Below are 24710 nucleotides of genomic sequence, written 5' to 3'. Positions count from 1 at the left end.
GCCTCAGAAGAAATAAAGAAGGAGGAGATGATAGGAGAGAAACCCTGTCCTCTCCCTAATGGCCTGCTCTTGCTATTGTAATGAAGCAAGCATGTTACACTTAATTTTAAGGACAACAGTTCTTTCACATGCAGCTATTATTAGATCCTCCATGTGTTACAATGATATTTTCTTCCTGTTCAGCTTCTATAAAACAGTGTTACAATTTTTTTGCACATCATGAAGAAATATGTTGAACTGACTTGTAATGTTTCCTAGGGTGTACTTCTCTATGCTCCTGAAAAAGGTGAAGAAGGGGTAATGGGCTTCCCAGGACAAAGGGTGAGTCACTAATTAAAGGTAAAAGTCACCCAGCTGAATGTGCAAATCCAAGCTGAGAGTTTGCCATCAGGAACAAAACACAGATTAACAAACTATAGAAATGATAGTTCTTCGGCCCACCAGGTTATGGCCAGCTCTGAACTGCCTGATATAGGAAAGCAAAAAGGCCATTTTGAAACGGTAGTGGGAGAAGGGCCCCACGGGACTCACAGGTATGCCTATACCATCGTTGGGAAGCCTTGTGCATCTCTTACCTAAAGCTGTGCTCACTAACCACAGGTACTGTCCTGGTCCTCAGCACAGACTGTATTTCACTGTTCCCATCTTAGCTCTAATCAGACCATGTTTAACAAACATGAGTTTGGCTCTGGTTACTTGTGACCCCAGAAAAAAAGCTAATTTAAATACTACTACCTTGTAGCATCTGGGGATGCTTTTTGGGGGGCAGTGTTTCTAAAGTGCTTAAAGAGAGTGAGAACAGTACTCAGCACATATTTAAAAAAAATCTCAGCTATCTTTAAAATCTTCATGTTCAATTTACAATGTATTCATTAAGAGATAAAAATCAAATACCAGATTAGATTTCAGACCTGTTCTGTTTGCAACATACATGAATCTCATTGAAAAAGTGTCTGAACTCTAATTGTTAGTGTTAGAGTTTCAAGCTGTCAGATTTATTTTATCTAAGAAATAATAATGGTTCTTAACCATTAGGATGTTAGGATGTCACTTCATTTTGCTAATGTTATTGTGCCTTTGTAGGGACTGCCTGGCATCAATGGTTTTCCAGGACTCAGTGGAGAAAGAGTGAGTATTTCATACAAGACTGTTGTTTCTAACATATATGTAGACAATCTGTCTGAAAAGTAAACTGTAGAGGACAAATTCTGCCTGTAATTACACCAGCTGTAGTCTAACAAATACCATCTGGATTCATCCATCATTGTAATTTTGGGTCAGTTATTTTTCTCATCAGTGAGGGAAAAAAATAGCCCTATAATTAAAGTCTGTTTTGCTTAAAACATGAGCATGTTTTAAGAGCACTATGGGGAGGTGTCATTTTCATTGTTCCCATTACTGCGACCATGATTTCTGTAATCTTCTTCCTACATGCAGAAACTTACTTTTTTGAATAGCTTTCTGCAGATGTGGTTAAGATGTATGGTTGTCTTGAATATCACAAAAAGAGAAGAAGAGAAGGAAACTGATAAATATACCAGTTAAATCTCTGTCCCCATGGAAACACACCCAAATATTTAAAATAGCATTCTGTCAGACAGAGAAGAGCTCATACTTTCTGTTTGGTCTCAGAAAAAGGCTTCTTCAGTCAGCATTAGAAATCACTTCCATGAGGTATTCAAATAGCTGTGGGATGCATGACTTTTCCATGCTGCTCCATCCTTAGTTGTTTAAGGATTTGTCCTGCCACTAGGACATAACAATAATAACATGAAACACATGGGACATGAAAGTACATGAAATATGAAAAATAACATTTGCACAGCTATTCGGTCCCATCACAAAACCTGGTGGTGTGGAAGGGAATATGCTATCAGTAATACGTATGTGGAGAGGCTGATGCAAAACCCATTGAAGCCCACTGGTTGACCTTAACATAGGTCCATGCGCCAGTCAGAAATGGTCAGTGGCTTCCCCTTATTGAGGGTGAATCTTGGCAACAATTTTAGCAGAAGGTACATTGGTTTGGAGGGAGTATCATTGTATAACGTGTGTATGAGAGGGGACAGCCTACTCCATGTGCTGTTCACAACGACCTCCTTTCTGTTGATTTTTGAGTGATTTGATTCTTAAGAAAGAAAGAAGGATGGTTAAGTCCTGCCTGCACACAGATGAAGTTGCAATTAATTAGGAAGCTGCTGTTTCACTTTTAGACCACCAGCTCCACCTAGTGTAAAGAGATTTTCCACCTGATGCTCAAGAGGCTGCTCTGATGGTGTGATGTACAGTTGCCATTATGGAAAGGTCTCTGAAGCGTGCGGTCCAGTTTGTGGCATCTTGCTGAGAGCTGTGGTATTTGCAGTGCTTCAAAACTGCATAAGTGACTTACAGAGCTGGTTATTAACATTCGAGTTCTGTGTAGGAGTTGTTCCCACTGTGAAACTCTGGAGGTGCTGAATTTTTAAAAAGCTGGCTAATAATCTAACTAGTGTGAATTATACAAATCTACTGGTTTCAGTGAAACTGTGTTAATTCATATCGGTTGATGATCTGGCCACTGTTTTCTACTAAAAGCTCACCTTTCTAACACTAGTCTTTTTCCAGAGTACATATGAACATTTTCTATAGAGAACAAAAGTTGTCAAGGAGCTGAGTAAAGCACACAGAAGAGATCATCTCTTCTGTATCAGCATCACTGAAATCTGCACTTTGCTCTGTGCACCCGCAGCAGCTGAAGTACGCTCTCATGTGATAGGATGTACCGTGTTTTACCACACATGTTTTAATCCACGTGCTTTGGATTTCAAACCTTTTAAAAGAATGAAGTGGGCAGGATCTTACATATTATAACATTCGCTGAGGTAGGGATAGAAATTTTTTTCTGGGATATGGCATGCCCGGGAGTGGGAGAGGTGGATGAAGGCACCTTCAGGGCTGGTCCTGGGCTCTTCTCATTCGGACAGGGAACCCCTCTTTGGCCAAATAGGCTCCAGCTGCCTGGAAAACGGCAAAAAGGACTTGTGCACTTCAGTGCTATTTCACTGCTCGCTGTTTGCATTCCAGTGAAAATATGGCCACTCGTAATGATTCGGGCTCATTTAGTCTTCTTGCAGAAGTTTGGTGTGTTCTGACTGCCTGGCTCACGTGTCTCAGGGTCAGCTGGAACACAGGGGATCCCCTTTCTCCTCCCCTGTCCCGCAGCTTCCATGGGACGGTGTGGGTGTAGGTGCTCCTTCCATCTGCACCACTGCCAGGGGCGACAGAGCCTGTGCCACAGCAGGTCCCTCTGGCCTTTGATGGGAGTTAGGCTTGGTCCAAGAGATGGAACATCAAAACATGAGGAGACTTAATGGTATTACCCAAATTACTACACCCCAGGGAGACAAACTCTGCTCAGCTCTGTTGCATAGTTTTCACACTAACATGGGAGGAAGCCGGCTGCTACCGACCAAATAGTTTTATTCTCTCTCTGATAAAGGAAAAGTCAATCATTTTTATGTGTATTACAGGGTTTTCCAGGATTTGATGGTCCACCAGGTGGCTATGGTCCTAGGGGAAGCAAGGTACTGCTTTACTTTCATTTGCTAGAAGCAATAAACCAGATGTCATTTTGCTTTCTTTTCTTTTCTGTCATGTAATAACAACTGTGTTTGTTGTCATTGTAGAACTGGTTATGTGGTTTGCTAACTTGAGATCTCAGATTTCTAAAAAGTCACGTCAGTGCTTTTGAAAGTTTGTTTCTTTGTGTTTCATGGGCATACCTTTCCATTTTAAAAGAAATTCTCTAGAATAATGTGCTTAGATGTGATACTTCAACTTCTGTTAACAGGGGGAGCCAGGCGAGATCGGTCCTCCAGGACCAGTCTCCTATTTTCCGTCCCGCTTCCCAAGGAAAGGTACGTCTTCTTTGCTTAGATAGTTTATCTTAGCTGCGTTTTACTACCTTCTACATAGACCAAAAGCATGAAATTCTGACAATTCAACTCCTTAAAAAACTGTGGTTTGCTAAACTGTTCCAGAAGGTACAATTGCCTTCCGAGAGAGGTCCCTAATCACCGTTTCGCAGGCAGGTGGCTTCTTTGTCTCTCCTGCTGAAGCTGGATTGCTGTACAAAAGGCATCCATGCATTCCTGCGTCCACAGAGGAGAAACAAGCAAAAAAGCATGTGACTTTGTTGTCCATTGAAAGGAAGAATGGGAGAGTCTCCCTTCTGCGTCCTGTTTTGGAGACCCTGGATAAAGTGCAGCAATGGCAGCACAGCAGAGGCCATTCTTATAATCTAATATTTAGAAAGAAAAAAAAAACAAACTTAAAAAAGCCTTGAGGAATAGAAGAGGATTTTTTTTTTCCTTTTTTAAATTGACAAATTTCCTTTGTGATCTTTTCACTAGGCTTGTAGCACCCACTGTCAGCTGTCCTGCAGAGCTGGGGTGGCTCTGGCTGGCCAGGCTAGAAACATATAGAAGGTGGTATCAGTTTGCCAAGGCCAGAACTATTCCAGGGAAGGTGCCAGCAAACAGCAAGGATGATCACATGCCATTGCCCCAGCCTGTGTCCTCACACCGTTGAGTTTACTAGTCTTGTTGAATGCCAGAGAGTCTAACAATGAATGGTTCCCTTCCTCCCAGAGAATGGGGGCAAGAGGCCCAAAATATTGTTCAAATCACCCCCCCGTACCCTGCCAGGCTTTTAGGAGCAGGAGAGACGGTGTAGAGAGAGGAGGAAGCAGGCAGGGGGCTGGACACACCATATGTCCTCTAGTATCATTGACCTTTAACAAGAGCACAATACTTTCTATAGGCAATAGCTGGGCCCAGGCAGATGCTTTTGGTACTGGGGAGCAGAGGAAAGCTCACGTATCATACATCTGTTATAATGGCAGCTTCTTGTAAGAAAAGGAGGGGCTCTCCTCAGAGAGCTGGTCTTCTGTGCTTCCCAGGAGCAATGTAGCTCTAGCAACATGTTAGTAAGAGCTGAGAGGTATTCTCCTTCTTCCTGGGCCTGGTGGCTCCACACCATTCCTGTCACAGTCCATGCTCAGCTCCCGGGTATTTGGGCTTTACAGAAATCTCTCAGATATATTTCTTTATTCAGACTGAGGCAGCATGAGGGAGCAGGTTTTTGCATTCCTAAAGCTACCTTTAAGAAACGATCATAAATGCTAATATTCTGAAGCCCTTGAAGTTCCTCATTTTTACTCTTTAAGAACTGAGCAATCTGCAGTGTATCACAAGTCAGCATTTGTGGGTGACAAACAGCACGACACTAACATGTGTTTTGTGGAACTGGGGATGTCTTTCAGGTGCAAGAGGTGATCCAGGCTTTCCAGGTGCTTCTGGACTACAGGGAGACCCAGGAGAGGAGGGAGATCGTGGGCTGCCTGGTCTTCCTGGGTTCTCTGATGGTAATAGCCCAGCAATTCATGTTGCAGCAGCTTAACTTTATAGCGAGTTTTAACTGATACGGGACGGGAAGGAATATATATGTGTGGTCCGTGGAATATGCAGTGCGGAGTGGTAGATAACTAACTGTGGGGGCAAAAACTGAGAGGAGCATTTTCCTTCAATGGGGCCTCAGTGGGGCTCTGGCAAAACAACTGAAGTAGAGGTGATGACAGAGCCTTGCTTCAGTAATTGCTATTGATTTGCTCAAGTGAAAAGTGCAGTTACCATTTTTGCTCTATGGTAAATATCCGTTTTTCCTTGCGTGCTAGGTGCAGTTGCGTGAACTTTCCCTTCTGCTACATTACAGCTCTTTGAGCAGCGTTGTTAAGAAATTGTTCTGAACTTCTTCCCTGGTTTTGTTTCAGTGGATGGGGATAAGCCAGGCTTACCTGGAGAAATGGGACCAAAAGGCGAAAAAGGTGAATTTGGATCTCCTGCTTATCAGGTGGGCCCACCTGGGCTTCCGGGTAAGCAAGGCACACCAGGACTCCGTGGTCCACCTGGTCCCGTTGGATCCCCCGGTAAGTGCATGAAGAGAGGTGATGAGAACTCACAGGAACATCTTTGCTTATTTTAAAGATAGCTGTTGGCAAGGCAAAGTGAGAAAGTAGATTGAGGGAATGAAATGAAATGGGTGGCAGGGAGGACACACAGGGGAGAAGTGTTACATGCTTATCAATGAAGGAAAGGTTTGCATGGTTTGTAGACATTCCTGGCAACATTTGAAAGAAAAGAAAGTCTGTTTTGGGCTGGGGGAGGGATTGGAGTGTCAAGGAGTGTCTGAGAGAGCTGGATTTCTTCCTTCGCCTGCAGAAGAGAAAGCTAAGGGGAATCTTGCTGCTGTCTTCCCCTACCTCTCAGGAGGTCATAGGGAAAATGGAACCAGATGCTTCACTAAGGAGCACAGCAACAGGGCAAGGAGCAATGGTCATGAGCTGCAACAAGGGAAGTTCTGCTTAGATAGTAGGAAAACCTTTTTCACCATGAGTGTGGTCAGACACTGGAACAGGTTGCCCAGAGGGGTTGTAGACTCTCCATCTTTGGAGATATTCAATACTCAGCTGCACAAGGCCCTGAGCAACTTGCTGTAACTTTGAGGTTGGCCCTGCTTTGAGCAGAGGGTTGGACCAGGCGGCCTCCAGAGGCCACTTCTGACCGGGATTGTGCTGTGCCTCTGTGAAAAGCACCACACTGCAGTGCAAGAGCAGGAGTGGAGAAAAGGATGTGCAGGAGGTGATCTAGAGCAGGTGGTCTGCGCTACTGCAAAGTAGGTTGTGCTGAGAGAGAGGAGCAAAGGAATTCAGGGTGAGTGAAAGCAAAGAATGGCAAGGATCATCTGCCACAGCAGGTGGAAGTTACTGAGAACAGGTGTGGGAAGCTGTGGGAAGAGGGAGAGAGGAAGAGAGCAGGGGATAGATAACAGGCTGGGTTAGACAGTAGGGGAAACAGAAAAGGGCAGATGCAGTGCAGCTCAAAGGAATAGGGAGGAAAGAGAAGAAAAGTAAATCTACAGTAGATTAATTGATATTTTTATTTAATTAAACTTCTAGGTTTTCTCTTTGGATTAAAAGGACAGGAGGGGACACCAGGTAGATTTGGCATGCAAGGTTTCCCCGGGCCAAGAGGACGAAAAGGACCTAAAGGTAGGTTATAACAGATAACTCGATAGATGATCTGCTGTTATGCATTGTGTAAAGCTCCCACTGTATTCAGTCTGAGTTTATTGAACTATGACATGCTTGGGGACCGATGAATTTGATCTGGGGCTAACACAACAAGGAAACATTGTGTGAGTTTCTTGTAAGAAAGTACTCAAGTATTTGAGAAACTACTCAAGTATTCTCAAGTCTATATATAAAATGGATACAGCTGAACGTCTATTTGTTGTGACAGAGCATTCTTTCTTCTCTTTCCAATCCTTTCCTTAGGCGAAGAAGGGGATTGCAGTAAATGCCTTGTGGGTGATGAAATCAGAAGGGGCTCTACTGGCCCCCCTGGCCCTCCTGGCTTTCCAGGAACCCCTGGCCAGCCTGGGGGAAAAGGAGAGCCTGGTGATCAAGGACCACATGGTATTCCTGGCTTCCCTGGAGCAAAAGTGAGATACTTGTTTCCTTATTGCATAGTTTCATGTGCCTACTAGAAAAAAAGCTCAAGGTATTCTCTGTGGAAAAATGATGAAAAGTACGATTTCTTTCTTTCTGTGCACTTCAATAGCTTTCAGATTGCTTATCTACAAAATACTGAAAGCCAAAAATTGCTAGGATGGAGGTGAAAATAGGATGCTTTTGGAAGAGTGAAAGATTTCCACATAATCCGCAGTCCACTTTCCATTTAAACAAAGCCGTTTCAGCAGAACCCTTTCAAGCAGCTGTAGTACTGAGTATGATCTGACCATCTAGAAGAGTAACAAGGCCAGTAGTAACGTAAGGTTGTTGCTAATAAGATGCATATGTCAAACTGATGAAATGTAAGGTTCTTGTTTACAATACATTAAGTCTTCCTAAAAACCACCATTCAATAACCCCGAGAAAAGGGCTTTGCTTATGATTGCTTGCTTGTTATTTACACTTAAAGGTGCTGTACTATGTGGTATGCCAACTGCATCATGGTTCCTCACAGTCAGAACTGACTTCAGGAGGCCACATCTCTCAAGATTTTAGAATAACATTTTTGTAAAGCTGACCCAAAACTGATTTTGTTTATGCAAAGATGTCAGAGCAAACATGATGTTTTCAGTTAGTGCTTTAGGATCTTCTGAACATCAAAAAAACAAACTCACAGCTAGCTTAAGTTTGGAAGTTTTTAGAATTGAAATAAAATAAACTTTTACTTCATTGTGGCTGTCAAAAAAAAAGCAGAAAAAATACATTTTTTTGCTGAAAATTCAAAATACTTTTATGAAAAGTTCTGCTTTCTAGAAGTCATGAAAAAATTGACCGAAGTATTTTCAGAAAGTTCAGTCTTGAAACTTTGGTTAAAATTTTGCAAGTTCTGCAAGGTTTTTTGCCTTTGAAATGAAGAATTTCAATATCTTCATCCCAGAATTTATGTTACTGTAGGACAGTAGTATAGACATATACAGACATAGCATAGCAAAATATCACTCAGCAGAAAAGCCCTGACTTTATCTCAGCTTTTGGTCTGCAACAAATTCAAAGTAAAACAATTTAGCTTAAATATTCTTGGTCCATATTCTTAGGCAGAAGTAACTCCATAATTCTTTGAGCACATTCAACAAGTTACATATACAGACAATAAATACACTTCATCTAGATCACATCTATATCAATTTAATGAAAATAAAATTTTATCCCAAGCAAAGGGTATTTTTTTCTGTGGAGAAAGAGAAATTAGAAACAGCTGTAAAATGTTTTGAAAACACCTGTGTACTAAATTGCATTATACACAACATCTAAACCTTGAAAACAAAAAAATAAAAAAATAGCAATGTGAATATCATATTATTAATGCAGTATTACTGCTGCAGATTTCTGCAGTTATATAGTCAGTGAAATAATTCAGCATTATATTAAGTTCCTGAGATTTCCTTTGGTCTGCAAAAAGCAATGTCCAAAAGAAACATCTTTACCATGGTATATAGGTGTGGCTTCACTGACCATTAAAATGCAGTTTGCAAATATGGCCCAGGTAAAGCAGGATCCTTATACTCAATTTAGAGTATACCCTTATACCCCCTTTAGACTTACAGAAGTGTGAACCTGTATTGTTGAGATGACCTGCAGCTGAGATACAGTTTCCACACATGGTTTTCACCCAAGAAAATCTTGGAGGATGTCAGTAAAAGGCAGTGACGCAAAAGACACTCTTTTAAATAACGTATAGCACAGGAGTATTTTAAACAAAAAATAAATGCATCAGGTACATCCCTTTCATTCAGCGTCTGCCCTGGAATTCAGTAAGAGGAGGCTAGGGAAAACCTAACATGCGTGGCTTATAGTTTAGTGAGCGTGAATGTAATTATTCAGAACTAAAGCTAACTGGCATAAAATAGTCAATGGTAAATGAGTCTGTAACCTCTGAGCCTTGGCACCTACCATGGGTTTGGTCCTGTGATTGAAAGGCTCTTGGCCAGAAGCTAGCAATACTGCTTTCCGATGGGCTGTTCAGGAGGAGGATTCTGCATTATGCCAAGGGGTCAGGAATGCCAGAGACTGGTCTTTAGCTTCACCACAGTTTGCCTCTGCAAGAGAGGAAATCTCCCTCCTTGGAGGTTTTCAAAGCTTCACTAGGCAAGGCCCTGAGCAACCTGCTGTAGCTCCAAGTGCTGGGTTGGATCAGGGACCTCCAGCTCTCCCCTCTAACCAAAACTTTTCCCACAGGTCTGTGGTTTGGGGCAGGTCACTTAATCCCTATGTGCCCAAGTTCTTGTCTCTGGTAAATGAAGACGGTGCTGTTTTTCAGCCCCACAACAGTGTTGTGAATCACAATGCACTGCCAGCTATGAGGCTGTCCTCTTTTATAGTGGTGGGCAGGAGGAATTGAGGGTCAATATAACCCTGAGTTTTGTTTCCATGGTGCCAAAGAGTTGCTTACAGCATTTTCTTTAGTGGCCAACAGTGAGCAATTTACCATGTTTTCTCCAATGCAGTTCTGCAGCTGCAGTCGTCTGCAGGACTCTAGCTTATGGAAAGCCACAGCTCTCCCAATGTCATCCTCATGCAGAAGCTCCCCTACCATGCCACATAGACCTTGGTCCTAATTAGAGCATATTAATAAAGATTCAGGCACAAGAATGGGATTACTGAAGAGGAAATCATTCACAGAAAGTAATGGGAAAGCAGTACAATTTAAGGAGACTTTTTTTTTTTAAGCAGGAAAGCAGAAATGCAAATCTTGATACTTATTTCTTAAGTGGTTCTTTTTTTTTTTTCCAATGTATGTAACACCAGGGATTTTCAGGTCAAGCTGGATTTCCTGGACCAAAAGGAGAAAAGGGAGATTCTTTACACATAACTACTAAAGGTAGGGTAAAAATTACGTGCATTTTGCTATTACTTATACCTTTCATGAGAGATTGGTCTCACAATGAAAGGTGTTCTTTAGGCACCAAAGGAATCCGAGGAGATCCCGGGCTGCCTGGTATCAGAGGTGAAGATGGTTTCCCAGGCAGAGATGGATTAGATGGTTTACCAGGACAGCCTGGCCTTCCGGTAAGTAGCAAATACAGCTAAATTATTTCCACCACGCTCAATTACTAATGCATTTAATTCTGAGGAGTTATGATCACCAGGCTATCCTTCTCTCACAGATAATGATGCACAACTAGACTAGCTTTGCTGGTTATTGATATATTAAACATCAGGTTTACTCTCAGGGTTTTTAGAGCAATCTTTCACTTTTATTTCCATTTTATTTAAACAACTAAGTAGTAGTGTATAACCCATTTAGGCCAGCTTGTTATTACTGGTTAGTTTGTGATAATAAGTGGTTTATTAGTGACTCCTGCTAGCATTGTCTAAGAGAGATTCTGTGTGACTGAACTTCAACAGTTTTGTTACGACTGAGTTAAAGAAAAGCAAAATTTACTGCAATTTTACGTCCTCAAAATGTAGGTTGTGTCATCATATATATGCTTGATAGCACTTCACCTGACTAACTGTAGTCTTATAGAGGTTAGACATGTAGTCTTAGTTCATTTTCTAAGCTCCTTCTGTAGGCAAAAGAAAAAGTTAAGTACCTTACAAGAGGAATTCATCTCACCCATCATAAATGCTGTTTTGGACCACTGGGATGCTCTTACATCGTATTTGAAGATGGGCCAGAGCCATATCGTCCAATCTGGACCACACTGCTTTTTACTACCAATACAGATGGTACTTTATATTACTTCTGAGGATGGAAACATTTTCTAGCGATGTTCAGAAGATGTTGATTCAGTAGTGTAGAAATATCACTGGAGGAACAGACAAAGAAAAAATCTGTCGTTTTGGGCAGATTTTGTGTCAAATTTTCTCAAGGTCTCAGAAGTAAATGCCACACCAGAACATCTCTAGCGATGCATGTGGTTTCCCCAAAACCCACTTGCAGCTTTTCAGAAAGGGCAGTAAGCCTCTCCACAGCAGTGGTCCATACTGCCCAAGTGCTGTTCATGGGCCAACATTTTTAGGGGACAGCTCTTTCTAAGAGTGCTTCTCTCATGCCTTTTCTGCCATGGGGTCTAAATTAAAGTCAGATTATTTCAAATATATTTTATTTGCAATGTTGATTGAAAGAGCTGGGATGCAACACCTGAGGAATTACTGGCTATAAGATATTATTCATGAGAGTAGTTCAACTGTTCGAGTTTTGTTTCTCAGCAAAGTCAGGAGTGACCACCTCTGTTCCCTTCCCTCAGGGTGATGGTATCAGAGGTTTCCCCGGCGATCCTGGTTATCCAGGCGAATTAGGCCCAAAGGGCTTTCCAGGAGAAGCAGGCCTGCCAGGTGAAGGATTTCCTGGTCCAAAAGGGTACCGGGGTTCTCCAGGTGACCATGGACAAGATGGAAATCCAGGACCTCCAGGTCTGCCCGGTCTGCCAGGAGAGCCTGGCCAACTAGGTAAGAGACATCACTCTGTCTTACATCAAAGCCATAGGAGATCATTACTGAATTGTGTGCAGCACCTGTACAGCACGCTCTTGAAAAGGTAGCATTTGGTGGGAGGTTATGTGGGTAAAAAGGGATTGCTTGTATTAGTTATGCAGAAATCTTAAAGAAAGAAGTACTTCAGAAGTCCCAGTAGTTTCATGTCAGGTATTGAAGCAGCATGAATGAACGTGTTAGTGCCAGCAAGTAACATCTTTCAGGTTTCAAGCAGTTGGAGGCAATGGAGCAATGTCCTGCCATTGGAGTATTCACGGGTGGCTTTCTGTGGTCTTCCCCATCCAACATCTTTTAACGACGAGAGAAAATCATGTATCCATCCTTCAGAGCTCTTCATAGTATCTCTGCAGCTTTCCGAGTCCCTTCCAGCATAAGAATGCCAGGACTACATTCACAAGAGCTCAAGCTCAGAGTTTTATTGCTCGACTTCGAGATGCTTGGCAGAATATTCAAACCAGAGCAGGCACCTGCCAACCCTACACAGTGCATGGGGGACATAGCCTCCTAACTCTGACAGGGTTAGGTTTCAGGCCTGGATCTAATTAATATATGGATAGAGAGTTCCAGTATGTTATAGCAAATAGTTTGTGTTGTATGTATGCATAGTACATAAGAGAATACATTATCTGATGTTGTAATAGACATTTTGGTTAGAATTGAGAGCATTTTATAATTTTTCTCTTTTAAATAATAACTGTCTTTTCCCATTCTTTGCTCATAGACTGTGGGCAGGTCATTGAAGACTTTTCTAGAGGAGATGGAACCGAGCCAATATGGTCAGGTACTGTACATACAAATGGCTTGAATATATTTTAATATTTAGTCTTATGCTGCTCTTAATGGCTTGATACTTTCTTTCTGATGACTGCTTTGGATGCTCTTGATTGTAACCTATTTGAACTTCAGGTCACAAATAACCATGCATATACTGTACGTAGCTCTAAATTAATTTAATCAAATTGAACATACTCTAAAATTATTGCTGTTTTAGCTCTGCAATTCAGAAATTCTTTTATTTAATTGCTCCTAAGTGTTTATTGTGACAAAATAATGATTACCATGCAATCTATAACAACTGGTCCAGAAATGAGGTGCCGAAGAAAATGTAAGCAACTTTATTTAAAGAAGAACTTTGGGTGAAGGTTTTCAGTGCAGTTTGACATATAAAGAAAAAAATCCTTCATTTGTACCAAAAATTGACTTGATTGCTTCAGGGGTATAAATTGCCCACAGGGAAACAAAATGTCTCTCTCATTCTGAAAAATACAGTCATCCATGAGGGTGGACTGCCCTTCCAACACTGGTCCAACTGGAGCAGCCACCATAGCCCCTGTAAATTGGCAGAAGAGCAGCTCTTGGGGTGGAGCTCAGCTTGACTGCTCCCTTGAAAATGCCACCCATGACCAATTTTTTTTTTTTTTATGAAGAATAAAAAGTCAAAACATCAAAAGAAACCCAAGTATTTGTGGGAAGAGAGCCAGGTGGATTAATTCTCCTCCAGCTGGGGAAGGAGATCAGCCTCCAGATACCCACCATCCCTAATTAGCAGCCCCTGAATAAAACTTTTTTTAAATTAGGGTTTTGCCTGTTAATTTCATTCACATGCTTCAATGCTGTTGTCTCAACTGCAGGTGCAGAGCTGACGAGAGGCAGCATATGAGCACGTACAGTGCAACTAACCCTCTTCGTTTGCAGGTGCGGGCTGTGTGAGGCCACCAAAGGGATCCCAAGGCAAGCCAGGACTGCCAGGAGCCACAGGTAACATTTTGCCTTCACCTTTGTTTCCCACATACACTGTGTTTTGAGGGAGATCTTGCCAGATCGATTAAAGTTGAGCCTTAGCAGGCAGCGAGTTTTAGAAATGACAATGGAGGACAGCGTTAACTTGAAGCCGGCAGAGGGATCTAAGCAGCGTGCAGCCCAGGTGGCTGCACTGTTCCTGAGCTAATTCTGCCTTTGCTAATGAGTGTCAGCCATGAAACAGAAGACAGAAAGGACAGCCCATTTGCTATTCTCCACATGCAAGTAAGTCTGAGTATACAGAGAGAGTCTCCAAGTTTATTGGTAGAGAGTATACTGAGGTCTCTCAGAGCTGACTGAACACCTCACAAGGAAAATCCTGTCCTTTCAGAGCAGGATGATAAAAGGTTGCAATGGAGGACTGTGGCAGATCCTTCTTACTGTTCCTCCTCGTGGGATATACAGAGCACCTTCAGCAAGCGTGAGCCTGAAGTCTTTAACACGGCTCGGTGTAATGGGCCAGGTTGTCTGACAAAATGCAGTTGCGTTTTCTGTAGCCACGCATTAGGAAGGTCCTTGTAGAGCTGGTCCACCCTAGCCCAGAGGAACCATCTGGTGATCCTGGGCCTTCCCAGCACTGAGGGTTCCCCACCTCTTTCCAAAAGGAAGAGGAAGAGGAGGTGGGGACAGAGTCTGAAGGACTGTGTGAGACGGAATTGAGAGAAGCATGGACAAGGTGTGCTGAGTGGTCATAATGATTGACCTTGAAGCGGGAACCTCTGACCAGCACTGGTAGTTTCTACAAGCTTATGTACTCCCAGCCTAAGCAATAAAGCTGTTTTTCAGTAAATCCTTCTCATTGCCAGCTGCTAAAGGTACTGACAAAAACCATAACTGGGTCCTTCAGAGTTTGGGAAATGTAAAATTCTTAATGCACCCGTTCCTGTGCCCCCTGTGCTTTAGCCAAGGTCAGAGATCTGGACTATACATTTTAAGGTCAAGCTTTTTTTTTTTTCCAGAACAAGGTTTATTATGTCATTAATGGATTGGTGGATTGATTTATCACAGACTAATGCATCTTAAAAGGGAACATTTTATCTCTGTTGAAAGGTGATGTGTATCTCTGTACCTATGTTTCCTTACTCCTAATGCCTTAGTATGTTGTTAGGATCAGTGCTTCTGAAGGTTGCTTTCTTTGCCGCCTTTGTAATTTTTTTCTGAGTATGATGATTTGTTTATTCTTTCATTCATATGAGCTTGAAGGTTTTTCTTTCAGCAGATACAGTCAGATTTAACTCCTAGCTGTAAGACTGCTGTAACACAAGTGACGCTGTTTTCGTGTGGTTTATATTTTGTACTCTTGGTTAACTCTTTAGCAAATCTTTCGCTGTCTTTGTCAGCTTATCTGTTTTAGTAATTTTAAGATTTGTTTTGCATCTCTTCCCTCCAAAAACTGGAAAAGGCCCCTTGCTGAGCCCAGTGCAGAACTCTGTTCATAGCCACCTTTCAACTTGAGGCAGTTCTGGAGCTGGAAACCCGGGAGGAACAGGACACATTTTACAGCTTTTCACAGCTTCTTGTTGCCGTAGCTGTGTCAATCAAGTTTCCTGGCACATCATTCCTACCCACATTCTCCACATCGGCACAAAAGCACCAACACCTCCTTTACACTGTTTTCACTGTCTGCTTAGAATGATATGGTTTTGTCCACAAGATTTCCTGCCTTCTTTTGAGCCAGGATGGAGCTCTGCTATAGACAATCAGGTCTCTCAGTGTCCTAGGCGCTAAGGGTACCCAATATATCAAGCAAGGAGTCATCTTTGTAGTCTCACACCCTCATGTCCTTGTGTTCCTTTGAAATTCCTGGCAACGTACACAGCCCACCCTAAGTTACATCCTGATTATTCAGTAGTCTCAAGACCTACATGATTGCTGTTAAATAAAATGTTTAAGCTGTTTTCTGTTTCAAACGTACAGCTAAAGTGCTTGCAAACCAAACATTGGTCTAAAAGAAAAACTTTTTCTTGCTACTGTTTAGCACAACATGTTAACACCAGCTAACATCGCATAATGAGTTACTGAAATATGTGGTAAGCACTGGTTACATTCTCCATCTGCCATCTTCTTTCTCTAACATGGCTTTTTAATTAGTGCAATACTGAACAGAATGAATGAAAGTCAGTTATTACAGGTGGGAAACAAGACCAAGATGCTATTTGAGTAAGAGGCACATTAGAATTTTTCATTGAGACCTGAAAGCCTAGGATTTTTCCTTTTAATTGCTTTCTGAGAAGTTATTGTTCATATAAGGGAGAGAACAATAGTCCTGTACGACACTGGGAAAATGCTATTCACACTGCATTGGCTGTTTATGTGCACCTTATTTGTGGCCTTTTTAAAGGTTTCCTTCTTCCCTTCACAAACAACAGCTAAAACTGCAAAAAACCATGGTTAAATAATGGAAATTCAGAAAACTACAGTGGAAAAAAGTATCAAAATTCAAGTGATGTTTTCCTTGGTTTGTCATAGTTAGAGGTGGAGAGAAACTTGCTTTCAGTGTAATAAATAAATGAGTTGTAATTCACAGTGATGCTTAGCAACAACACTTAAAATGTTAAAGCATGTTGTTGACCTTCAAGCCTGAGCTGGGAACTTAGAGTTTGAGGAGGTGGGGAGGGCAGGGAAACAAAGCATTCCACAGGAATTATTTGCAAAGAACTCTACCCAAAAATCTTGATCTTGGAATACAATGAATTAATGATACTCATGTAATAAAACTATTGTGTGAAAAAATAAATAAATAAAATAATTTTATAAACTTAACAAAAGAATCCTATGAAATGCTTGCAGGTTTTGAGATGTTTAGAAACAGTAATATTTGCCCTTACCCAAATGTTGAATACTACACCACAAGGAAGTGAGGTCTCATTTTACCTGTCAGAGGTAACTCGGTACGAACATGAGTTCAGTGCCAGAGGAACACTTTTTCAGGGCACAGTCCTTTTACTGCCGAGGCTATAGACCTGTACTGTTACAAATATAGTAAGTAGGCTAGTTAATTTGTATTCAGTTTCTAGGATGATTAGATCTAACCTTTAGCCTTACATTTCTGTTTCGTGGTTATCTAAACCAGTCTGCTCTTGTTCTGTGATCAGTTTAGCAGGGAGGGGAAAAATTTGTTCCTCCTACAGTGTCTCATCTGTGCCCGTTTCTGTTGAACATTCTTCTTCGACATTGCCTTTTTGACCTTAAGCTAAAAGTCTTAATTTACAAAATATTAACAGTTTCCAAAAGTCTGTGAGACTAATTATTTTCACCCTAGCAGTCTCCATATCATTAGTCTTTAAGTCAGGTTAATCCATGTTTGTAAGAGCACTTAGCCTAGATTTTTGGCCCATGTCTTGGGATCTTGAATACTGCTAAAAAGCTACAGTATAGTCCCATTAAATTTTTTAAAAAGTTTCATCTTTGCATCTGGAAACACATCATGATGATATTTACCACTACCTTTTCTTACATGACATGCACATTTCTGTTTTGTTTGTTCAGATCACGCTGTCTTACTTTCTTTTATATAATTTAGGTGCAAAAGGTGCAAGAGGATTCCCAGGTGATCCAGGTCCAGTGGGATACCCAGGGCTAAATGGTACACGAGGTGATCCAGGTCGGGAAGGATTCCCAGGTCCTCCAGGTATCTTGAAATAATTAGTCATTCTTTATATACTTTTGACCTCTTTACTACAGTCACTGAAACACAAAAACTTGATTCCAGATATATTTTCACTTATCTTCCCTTCCACATTCAAGCAATAAACTATTATACAAAACTGCTACTTTTCAAATTCCAAAGGATTTCCTGCAACTTCTATAATGATGAAAAGCAACATAGACGCCAACCTATTAAAATCTGCTTTATAGTGCAAAATTATACATGTGACAGTAAAAATTCATGAAGTTCACATAGAAATAAAGAAATTCAATAGCAAGATATTTCAGATTCCAAATGGAATATACTCAGAATGATGATGCAGAAAGGAAGAAAATACTAGTATTAGTATTTCTATTTAACTCTTTCCAGCATTAGTATAAATTATACTGGACATATCAAAGGCAGAGTACTAGCTACTCACCTTGCCCATAGGCGGCTGTGTTTCCAAACAGTGTTTGCAAGTGTTCACTGCCTGTCATATTTTATGCTCGTCTGTAATAGGTACAGATTAAATCCCAGGGCTTCTGTATCTCTCCAGAGGCTCCAGGATGTCCAAGACACATCAATTAATTGCCTGTATAGTTGATCTGTTCCTAGATAGTAAGTCAGATGAGCCTAAAATAGTGCTACTGCCCACACATATAAGCTGCAGTGGGTATGTTCACAGATCATCAGTCAGTCCAGCAAGAGTTACTGCCAGAAACTAAAACTTCTCTGTGGTTGACCAGGTTAATTTGATCAGAGGAACGGGCACTGAGTTTTTTCTGTAGCACAATTCAGAAGCCACTCTCTCCATCTATCTGTTTTCCAAATCCTAAATCCTCACAGATACCCAAGTGATGCAAACTTTCCCAAATCCAGTGTCCAGGTGCTGCTTCAGCCTAAAGCAGCACACGACCTGAAAGTATTCTCTAGGCTCATCTACAACATCTGTAGTAGCAAAAGAGAAAGCAAAAGAAGCGTTGATGCATGTCCTGGTCAACAGGCAAGGAATGCATCATAAAACATGGCTCTGTGCAGTGTAGGGCAAGACTGTGAACCTGTATTTCCCCAGCTAAGCTCTGCAGAGTGCTCTAAATGCTAAATTAGGGCTCCCATACCGTATGGCTCCCAGGCCACAGGGTGGTCAGCACTCAGACCAATTTTCTGCAGTCTTCCATACTGTCTTTCACCAGTGCTTGGACTTAACTTCCAGTCCAGGTCCAGTTTCACAGTCCACAAGAAGCCTTTCCCCTGTCATCTGTGGTAATGGGGGTTTGTGCCCTCCCAGTCATTCACCTACAGGGTGGAGGACAGGGATGGTGGCGGTCCTTCATCAAGAGCGTGAAGCAATTGGCATTGGCCCCTTGAGATGTGCGGAGAACAGCAACAGCAATGACCCATCTGAGCAACTCCCCCAGGTCTTCCCAGTTTACCAATATGCATTCACTCCTCATTTATTTTTTCAAATTTGACTCCCTGAAATGTCTTACCCCTGCTGCATATCAAACCAGGTTTTTGTGTACAGGAGCTATTTTTTCACCTTTACAGAATAAGATGTTTATAAAATGCTGCAATAGTCATGTCAAAAGAATTGCACAGAAGTAACTGTGCTTGGAGCTGTGGATCTTTTATCACCCAGGCACTAGGTATCCTGAGGGGTGACCTGTAAGTTCTGCCGATTTCCACATTTGGTCAATTGTTCTTATAAATGCTACATGATTTAAAAACATTTATATAACACTTCGTTTGATTCTGCAAGTTTCTGCTAAGAACTAGGGGAAATTACAATAATATAAAAGGCATTGTGATGGTATATCTGGGATTTGAACTCCAACATTTGTAGTGAACCTTGTGATGCCTAGTCCCTGTTTTATTTATAGGTTTTACTGGGCCCAGGGGAGACAGGGGCCCGAACGGTCTACCTGGACTGCAGGGACACCCAGGCCTTACAGGAAAATCTGGTGCTCCGGGAGTGGCAGGACCGAAGGGCTTTCCTGGTGACGTTTTAGGAGCAGCAGCAGGTTCCCGAGGGGATGTCGGGCTCCCCGGCTTCCCGGGGTTGAAAGGCATGCCAGGAGATCAAGGAATACCGGGAGTTAGAGGTAACAGCTGCTTCAAATAAAGAAATGCTTATATATAAAGAGACTGTTTTATAAATAAAGAGATTGTGTTAGGACGCATTGGAGGTACTGATGACCCCAGCATCAAATCCCAGTGCCTGATGATCTCCCATCCCTTCCCCATCTACCTCAACTGTTACCAATATGTCTGGCTCCCCCAAACACCTTCTGGAGATCCATTGCTTATGACCAGCACTCCTTCACATTGCACTACATGAAATCAGCTACAATAGGATACCAGAGAACCAGATTTTGCTTATCTTTGTTGTGTTCAGATGTACTGTTAATTTTTCCCACTGTAGTTAAGGGAATGGTGATGTAGTTACTATCCTGACTTTTCACTTACATACTGCATAATACTGAGATTGTTTCCCACACCAGAAGATGTTCAGATAATGCATGTCTTTGCAGAATAGCACACTGCACTAGTGCAGAATTTGTAAATTTTAACTAAGAGGACATAGTGTTCAGTAAATGTTAATAAGCCATTTTACCTGGTCAGTCTTTGGGCACTCAGGAACAAGAAAAAGATAGCATTATATACTTATCATAACTTTAAGGTGTTCATTTTATTTCATTATTTCACAGAGCTTAAAAAACACGCTGAAATCCCTATAGAAAACAGAGAAAACCATAGTTTCTCTACAAAGTCTGACGTTGTCACTCTCTGAATTCTGTGGACTTTCAAAAGCACATGTGGGAATTAAGCATTCCCTGCTACACAGTTTCACTAGCATTTGGACACATAGTTAAATTTAGGACTGCTGATTACCCCCTTGCCTTGTTGTGGAAGTGAGAAAGGAGCAGTAATTGTGTGACTAGTTCAAAGCAAGGAGGTATATCACAGGAACCTGTTTTGGAGACTCTTCTCATGATTTTCAATACAAATCAAAAAAGAAAAGAAGAGCATCACCTTACATGAGTTATTTGAAGTGAGGAGAGCTGGTTTCACCATCAGTAGAGCCCCAGAGTGAAGGAAAGGGATGAAGGCAGCTCTGTGGCACTTGGCAAGTTTGAGAAAAGGCAGAAAACATCACTAACACCTCTGAAAAAGGGAAGAACTTCAGGGTAAGACATGGATTGAAAAGGAAAAAAATACTATGTCACTTTGTACCTTCTTTCTAAGCATTTTTGTAGAACTAAGTTTTCAGTAATAATAAAAAGTAAGTACAGTGAAAAGAAAAAGCATTACTAGTTTGTCGGTTCTTGATTTATTTTACAGTTTTGACAGAATGGCTCCAAAAAAAGCATGTGAATTTTTGTATGAGTCTTTTTTTCTTTTTTTTTTTTTAGTTTTATATGAAGTGGCTAGTGATTCCTTTGTCATCTATGCCACTTAAACTACTAGCCCCTCAGAATAGAGAGCTAAAGCCTATATTCTGTTGTTGAGAAAACTCACCTTATGTGACTTCAGTTATAAAGCAAACTTAACTACAGTCAAGCCAATGGACGTACACTGATATAAAACCTGAATAAAGAGAAGCAGATCCATGAATTTTAAGTGCCATGTAGTTTTGAGGTCTTGTATGCTGCTGATTCTCCAATCTGAATGCAAAGTGAGCATTACCTTTTAAATCTTGACACCCACTTTTCTCTTACATCGTAGAGATGTAAATTTTCACCCGGTGCACTAAGTCATGTAGAATCAGGGCCTTTTTGCTTAGGAATTTGTATGAATCTTATAACAATGCCTTCTAACAACCTTACTTGAAAATTTCTGAACAATAACACAAAACTGGAACCCACTGCCTGCCTTAAATGTTCCCATTCCTGCCTATCACATTTTAGAAAAGATACAGAGCATTATTTCAACGGTTCAGTCAGCTGCTTCATTTGATTCTTTTACAAAGATGTATGTGATAAAGAGAGAGATCAGGAATTACAGAATTATTGGGGTTAAAAGTGGAAGAGACCTGCTCCATCTATATCGCCCTGCTGCCAAATTGTTTCCATTCATTTGAAAGAGCCAGTCAACCTTTCCGATGCAAATATTGAGATCAGTACTGGTGATGTCAATTATTTTAAAACTAATGAGCAGTCATTTAATTTGCTTTTCCTGTCCTCACTCAATTTTCAGAGGAAAAACATACCCTGAAAGACTAGTGCATACACAGAAGTGATATGTAATAATAAGCTCTCTAGATATTTATGCTCTCTAATGCATGGTTATGGTATTTTAGGCGCGGATGGTAACCCAGGTTTGCCAGGACCCAAAGGAGATCCAGGGCCACAAGGTCTCCCTGGTTTGATGGGATTGCCAGGAATACGAGGAATGCATGGATTCCCAGGACTACCAGGAAACCCTGGGCCAGGCGGCGGGCCTGGCTCTCAAGGACCTGTTGGTGAGGAAGTACTGCTGTCCTGTGTCACTCCTCCTGCCAGTTCTCTGTGGCAGGGCAACTGTATGGTTTCCGCAGCGGAAAGTTAAGCTTGGGGTTGTGGCACATGCCATGCTTTAATTCCCAGCCAGGGAAATGACAGTAATAGTGCAGACACTGTGATTGCAAATTGTGCTGGTATCACAGGTGGGAAGTAGGGGTGATGATGGTCCTCACTGGTGGAGCTCCTGCTTTTCCTTCTGTAGCCACCTACCAAGCCAGGTCAGAGCTTGCTGGTGGCAGACTGGGAGAAGGGAGCTACCAAATGGGAGTAGTCTTAGGGAAAAGGGGCTTAATACTTATTAAAGAGGAAGGGAAGGTCCTGTTGGGAATGGGTACAGAACCAAGCTGGCAGCGAGGCTGGTTTGCATTGATGAGCTGCTTTGTCTTTGTAATCATTTCTGCAGTTCTTTGCTGAAAAAAATCCTAATTTCCCCCCCTCATCATGAAGCTGGTAGGATAGCGGTTTTCTCCCTCTTGAGCTACCTTGTATGAAATCATCACGTATGTCCAAACGCTGCTTAATCTCCCTTTTCGCATGTTCACACGGCAGGTCCACCTGGTCCTAGGGGAGAAGATGGTGAGCAAGGATTTCCTGGCCCCGTGGGCCTGAAAGGTCTGTCTGGTGACAAAGGCGAAACAGGTTACCCGGGATTACAAGGTGTACCTGGCATGACTGGTCCCCCTGGCATAAGCGGCATGGATGGCTTTCCAGGAGATAAAGGTGAGCTCTGGACAGCTGCTTTGAAAAAAGTAATATTGCTTAAAGCTGTTCTGCGCTGAGATGAACAAGACGCGTTCTCTGCTGGGCTACCTCTGTTTAAAACAGAAGAATTAGGGTCATATGCCTAATATGTTCCACAATACAGAAATCTGAGTGAGGTAACAGTTCTCTTCCTCTTCTTTCTTCAAAGGCTCAAGAGGTTCACCTGGCATTGATGGTTTCAAAGGCATGCCAGGCCTAAAAGGAAGACCAGGCATCAAGGGAATCAAAGGAGAATTGGGCCCGCTGGGGGCTCAGGGCGATAAAGGCTCACAGGGCTCACGTGGCTTTAAAGGTATTTGCTTGTGGGTGGTGCCAGTGTGTTTGCTTTTCACATCTGGAGAACTATTTTACAAGGACACAAAGACAAAGAAGACACATTTTTCACATGGTAAATTTAGCTCAGACATTCCTCCACCTTTTTCACACGTGGGCCTCTGGCCGAGAGGCCTGGATTTTAGGCTCAGGGAAAGGTTACTTTGTGAATCTTTACATGTTTAAGATTGGAGACAGACATCTCATTATTCAGCTGAGCTCAGATAGTGGCACGTCTGGGCATGTGCAGAGCCTTTTCCCAGGAAGCATAAGGTGCTTGGGGGAAAGATTCAGATTTTGCTCCAGTTGCACTGTAAAGGCACTGAAATATTCAGAAAACCAGGCAATTAAATAGTTAAAAGTCAGAAACATATCAGTTGATATCATCATCAGTGAAATGAAAACTGTAACCGAGTCCTTTTTTCTTTGCATACAATTATATTTAAATACACGCTTTACCACAAGGCCAAAATGTTCTTTCTAGGGACCCTGAGATAGGTACTTAAGAAAAACCGGTCTGCAATTCAAAGGTTGCAAAACAGTGCTCCCAGTAATTCATGGAAGGTCTGAGCAAAAGGCAAGTGTGAAAACAGCCCCTGTGAAGAAAAGTGCAAATGTACGTCTTGGTGAAGAATTATAAGACAGTGCATGATCATAGGAGACAAGTCTGGGTGGCTGGCCTGTCCCTGCATCCCACAAAGAACTAAAGACAGTCATACAGTCTGTTTGGGTCCTTTCTTCAGGATATTATTTGCTGATGTCACCAGTAACCTTCAAATCAAGGAAAGGACCAAAGTAACTGGTAACAAATCCAAACACTTTCTTTTGCCCAAGGCTTTTTGACTGAGAGTTTCCCTTTCACTGGAACTAGCCTACTTTTCTGTGCTTTCTCCAGTGTGCTTTTTGGTTTTTTGTAAACACATGATACCTAACTGAGAGGTAAATTATCTATCACAGAGGAGTGTGGGTCCAGCTCCCCAGGATTGTATGTACAAAAGTTTAACTCATTTTTCATGTTTTCTTATACTTGACTGTTCTGCTGACATGTTGTATTGACACAGCTAACTTTTTATGCAGGTGGATTTTCCATAGCTTATGCAAGATTATCTATTAATCCCTTTTTGCTAAATTCACTCTTCTGTTTGCTTTTTCCAACACAGTGCCACTGACTCGCTTTTTGTAATGTGGTTGGGGTTTTTACCCTTTAGGTGACCGTGGGGATCAAGGCCCACCAGGAGAACCCCCAAAGCTCAAGCCCGGCATGATGCTGGAAGTTAAAGGTGAAAAAGGAGATGTTGGAGAAAGGGGCACAAAGGGATTCCTTGGCTTAAAAGGTCAGTGGTCACAGCAAAACAAAGCAAGCACATTCAGGACTATCAATAAGTGCCTTTTCTCAGTTACCATATTAAATATTCCCCGCTCATTGTACCACTGCTGCAGCCCCCCCCCAGCAAAGTCTCTGACAGCGAAAGCTAAGCTCCCAGCTGCGTTTCACAGAGCCACCCCCAAGCTTTGCGGGGTTATGTCGCATACGTGTGCTGCCTTTTTGTACTAGCGCATCATGGCACCATGTTTCGAGAAGGCTGCTAGCAGGAAAACTTCTTACACACAAGCAACTGTGTGTCAACCTTCCCAGCTTTAATAGTTTAAGTCTTCT

General features: G+C 41.9%; 1 protein-coding gene across 2 annotated transcripts in view; it reads left to right on the top strand.

The window, feature by feature from the left end:
• COL4A2 (collagen type IV alpha 2 chain) overlaps positions 1-24710 on the top strand; it is a 146102-nt gene that overhangs the window by 104485 nt on the left and 16907 nt on the right. For both annotated transcript variants that reach the window (XM_072849881.1, XM_072849882.1), the window contains exons 15-33: positions 259-321; positions 1084-1128; positions 3510-3563; positions 3830-3896; positions 5303-5404; positions 5810-5965; positions 6995-7087; positions 7373-7539; positions 10355-10427; positions 10509-10615; positions 11800-12001; positions 12768-12827; positions 13742-13804; positions 17370-17477; positions 19358-19579; positions 21778-21939; positions 22529-22699; positions 22890-23033; positions 24262-24387. In XM_072849881.1, the coding sequence (XP_072705982.1) occupies positions 259-321; positions 1084-1128; positions 3510-3563; positions 3830-3896; positions 5303-5404; positions 5810-5965; positions 6995-7087; positions 7373-7539; positions 10355-10427; positions 10509-10615; positions 11800-12001; positions 12768-12827; positions 13742-13804; positions 17370-17477; positions 19358-19579; positions 21778-21939; positions 22529-22699; positions 22890-23033; positions 24262-24387 (2185 nt within the window). The remainder of the gene's footprint in view (positions 1-258; positions 322-1083; positions 1129-3509; positions 3564-3829; positions 3897-5302; positions 5405-5809; positions 5966-6994; positions 7088-7372; positions 7540-10354; positions 10428-10508; positions 10616-11799; positions 12002-12767; positions 12828-13741; positions 13805-17369; positions 17478-19357; positions 19580-21777; positions 21940-22528; positions 22700-22889; positions 23034-24261; positions 24388-24710) is intronic.

This window comes from Ciconia boyciana, chromosome 1 (genome assembly GCF_034638445.1).
Source record: "Ciconia boyciana chromosome 1, ASM3463844v1, whole genome shotgun sequence".
Classification (NCBI taxonomy): Eukaryota; Metazoa; Chordata; class Aves; order Ciconiiformes; family Ciconiidae; genus Ciconia; species Ciconia boyciana.
This window is presented reverse-complemented; position numbering and strand designations above follow the sequence as displayed.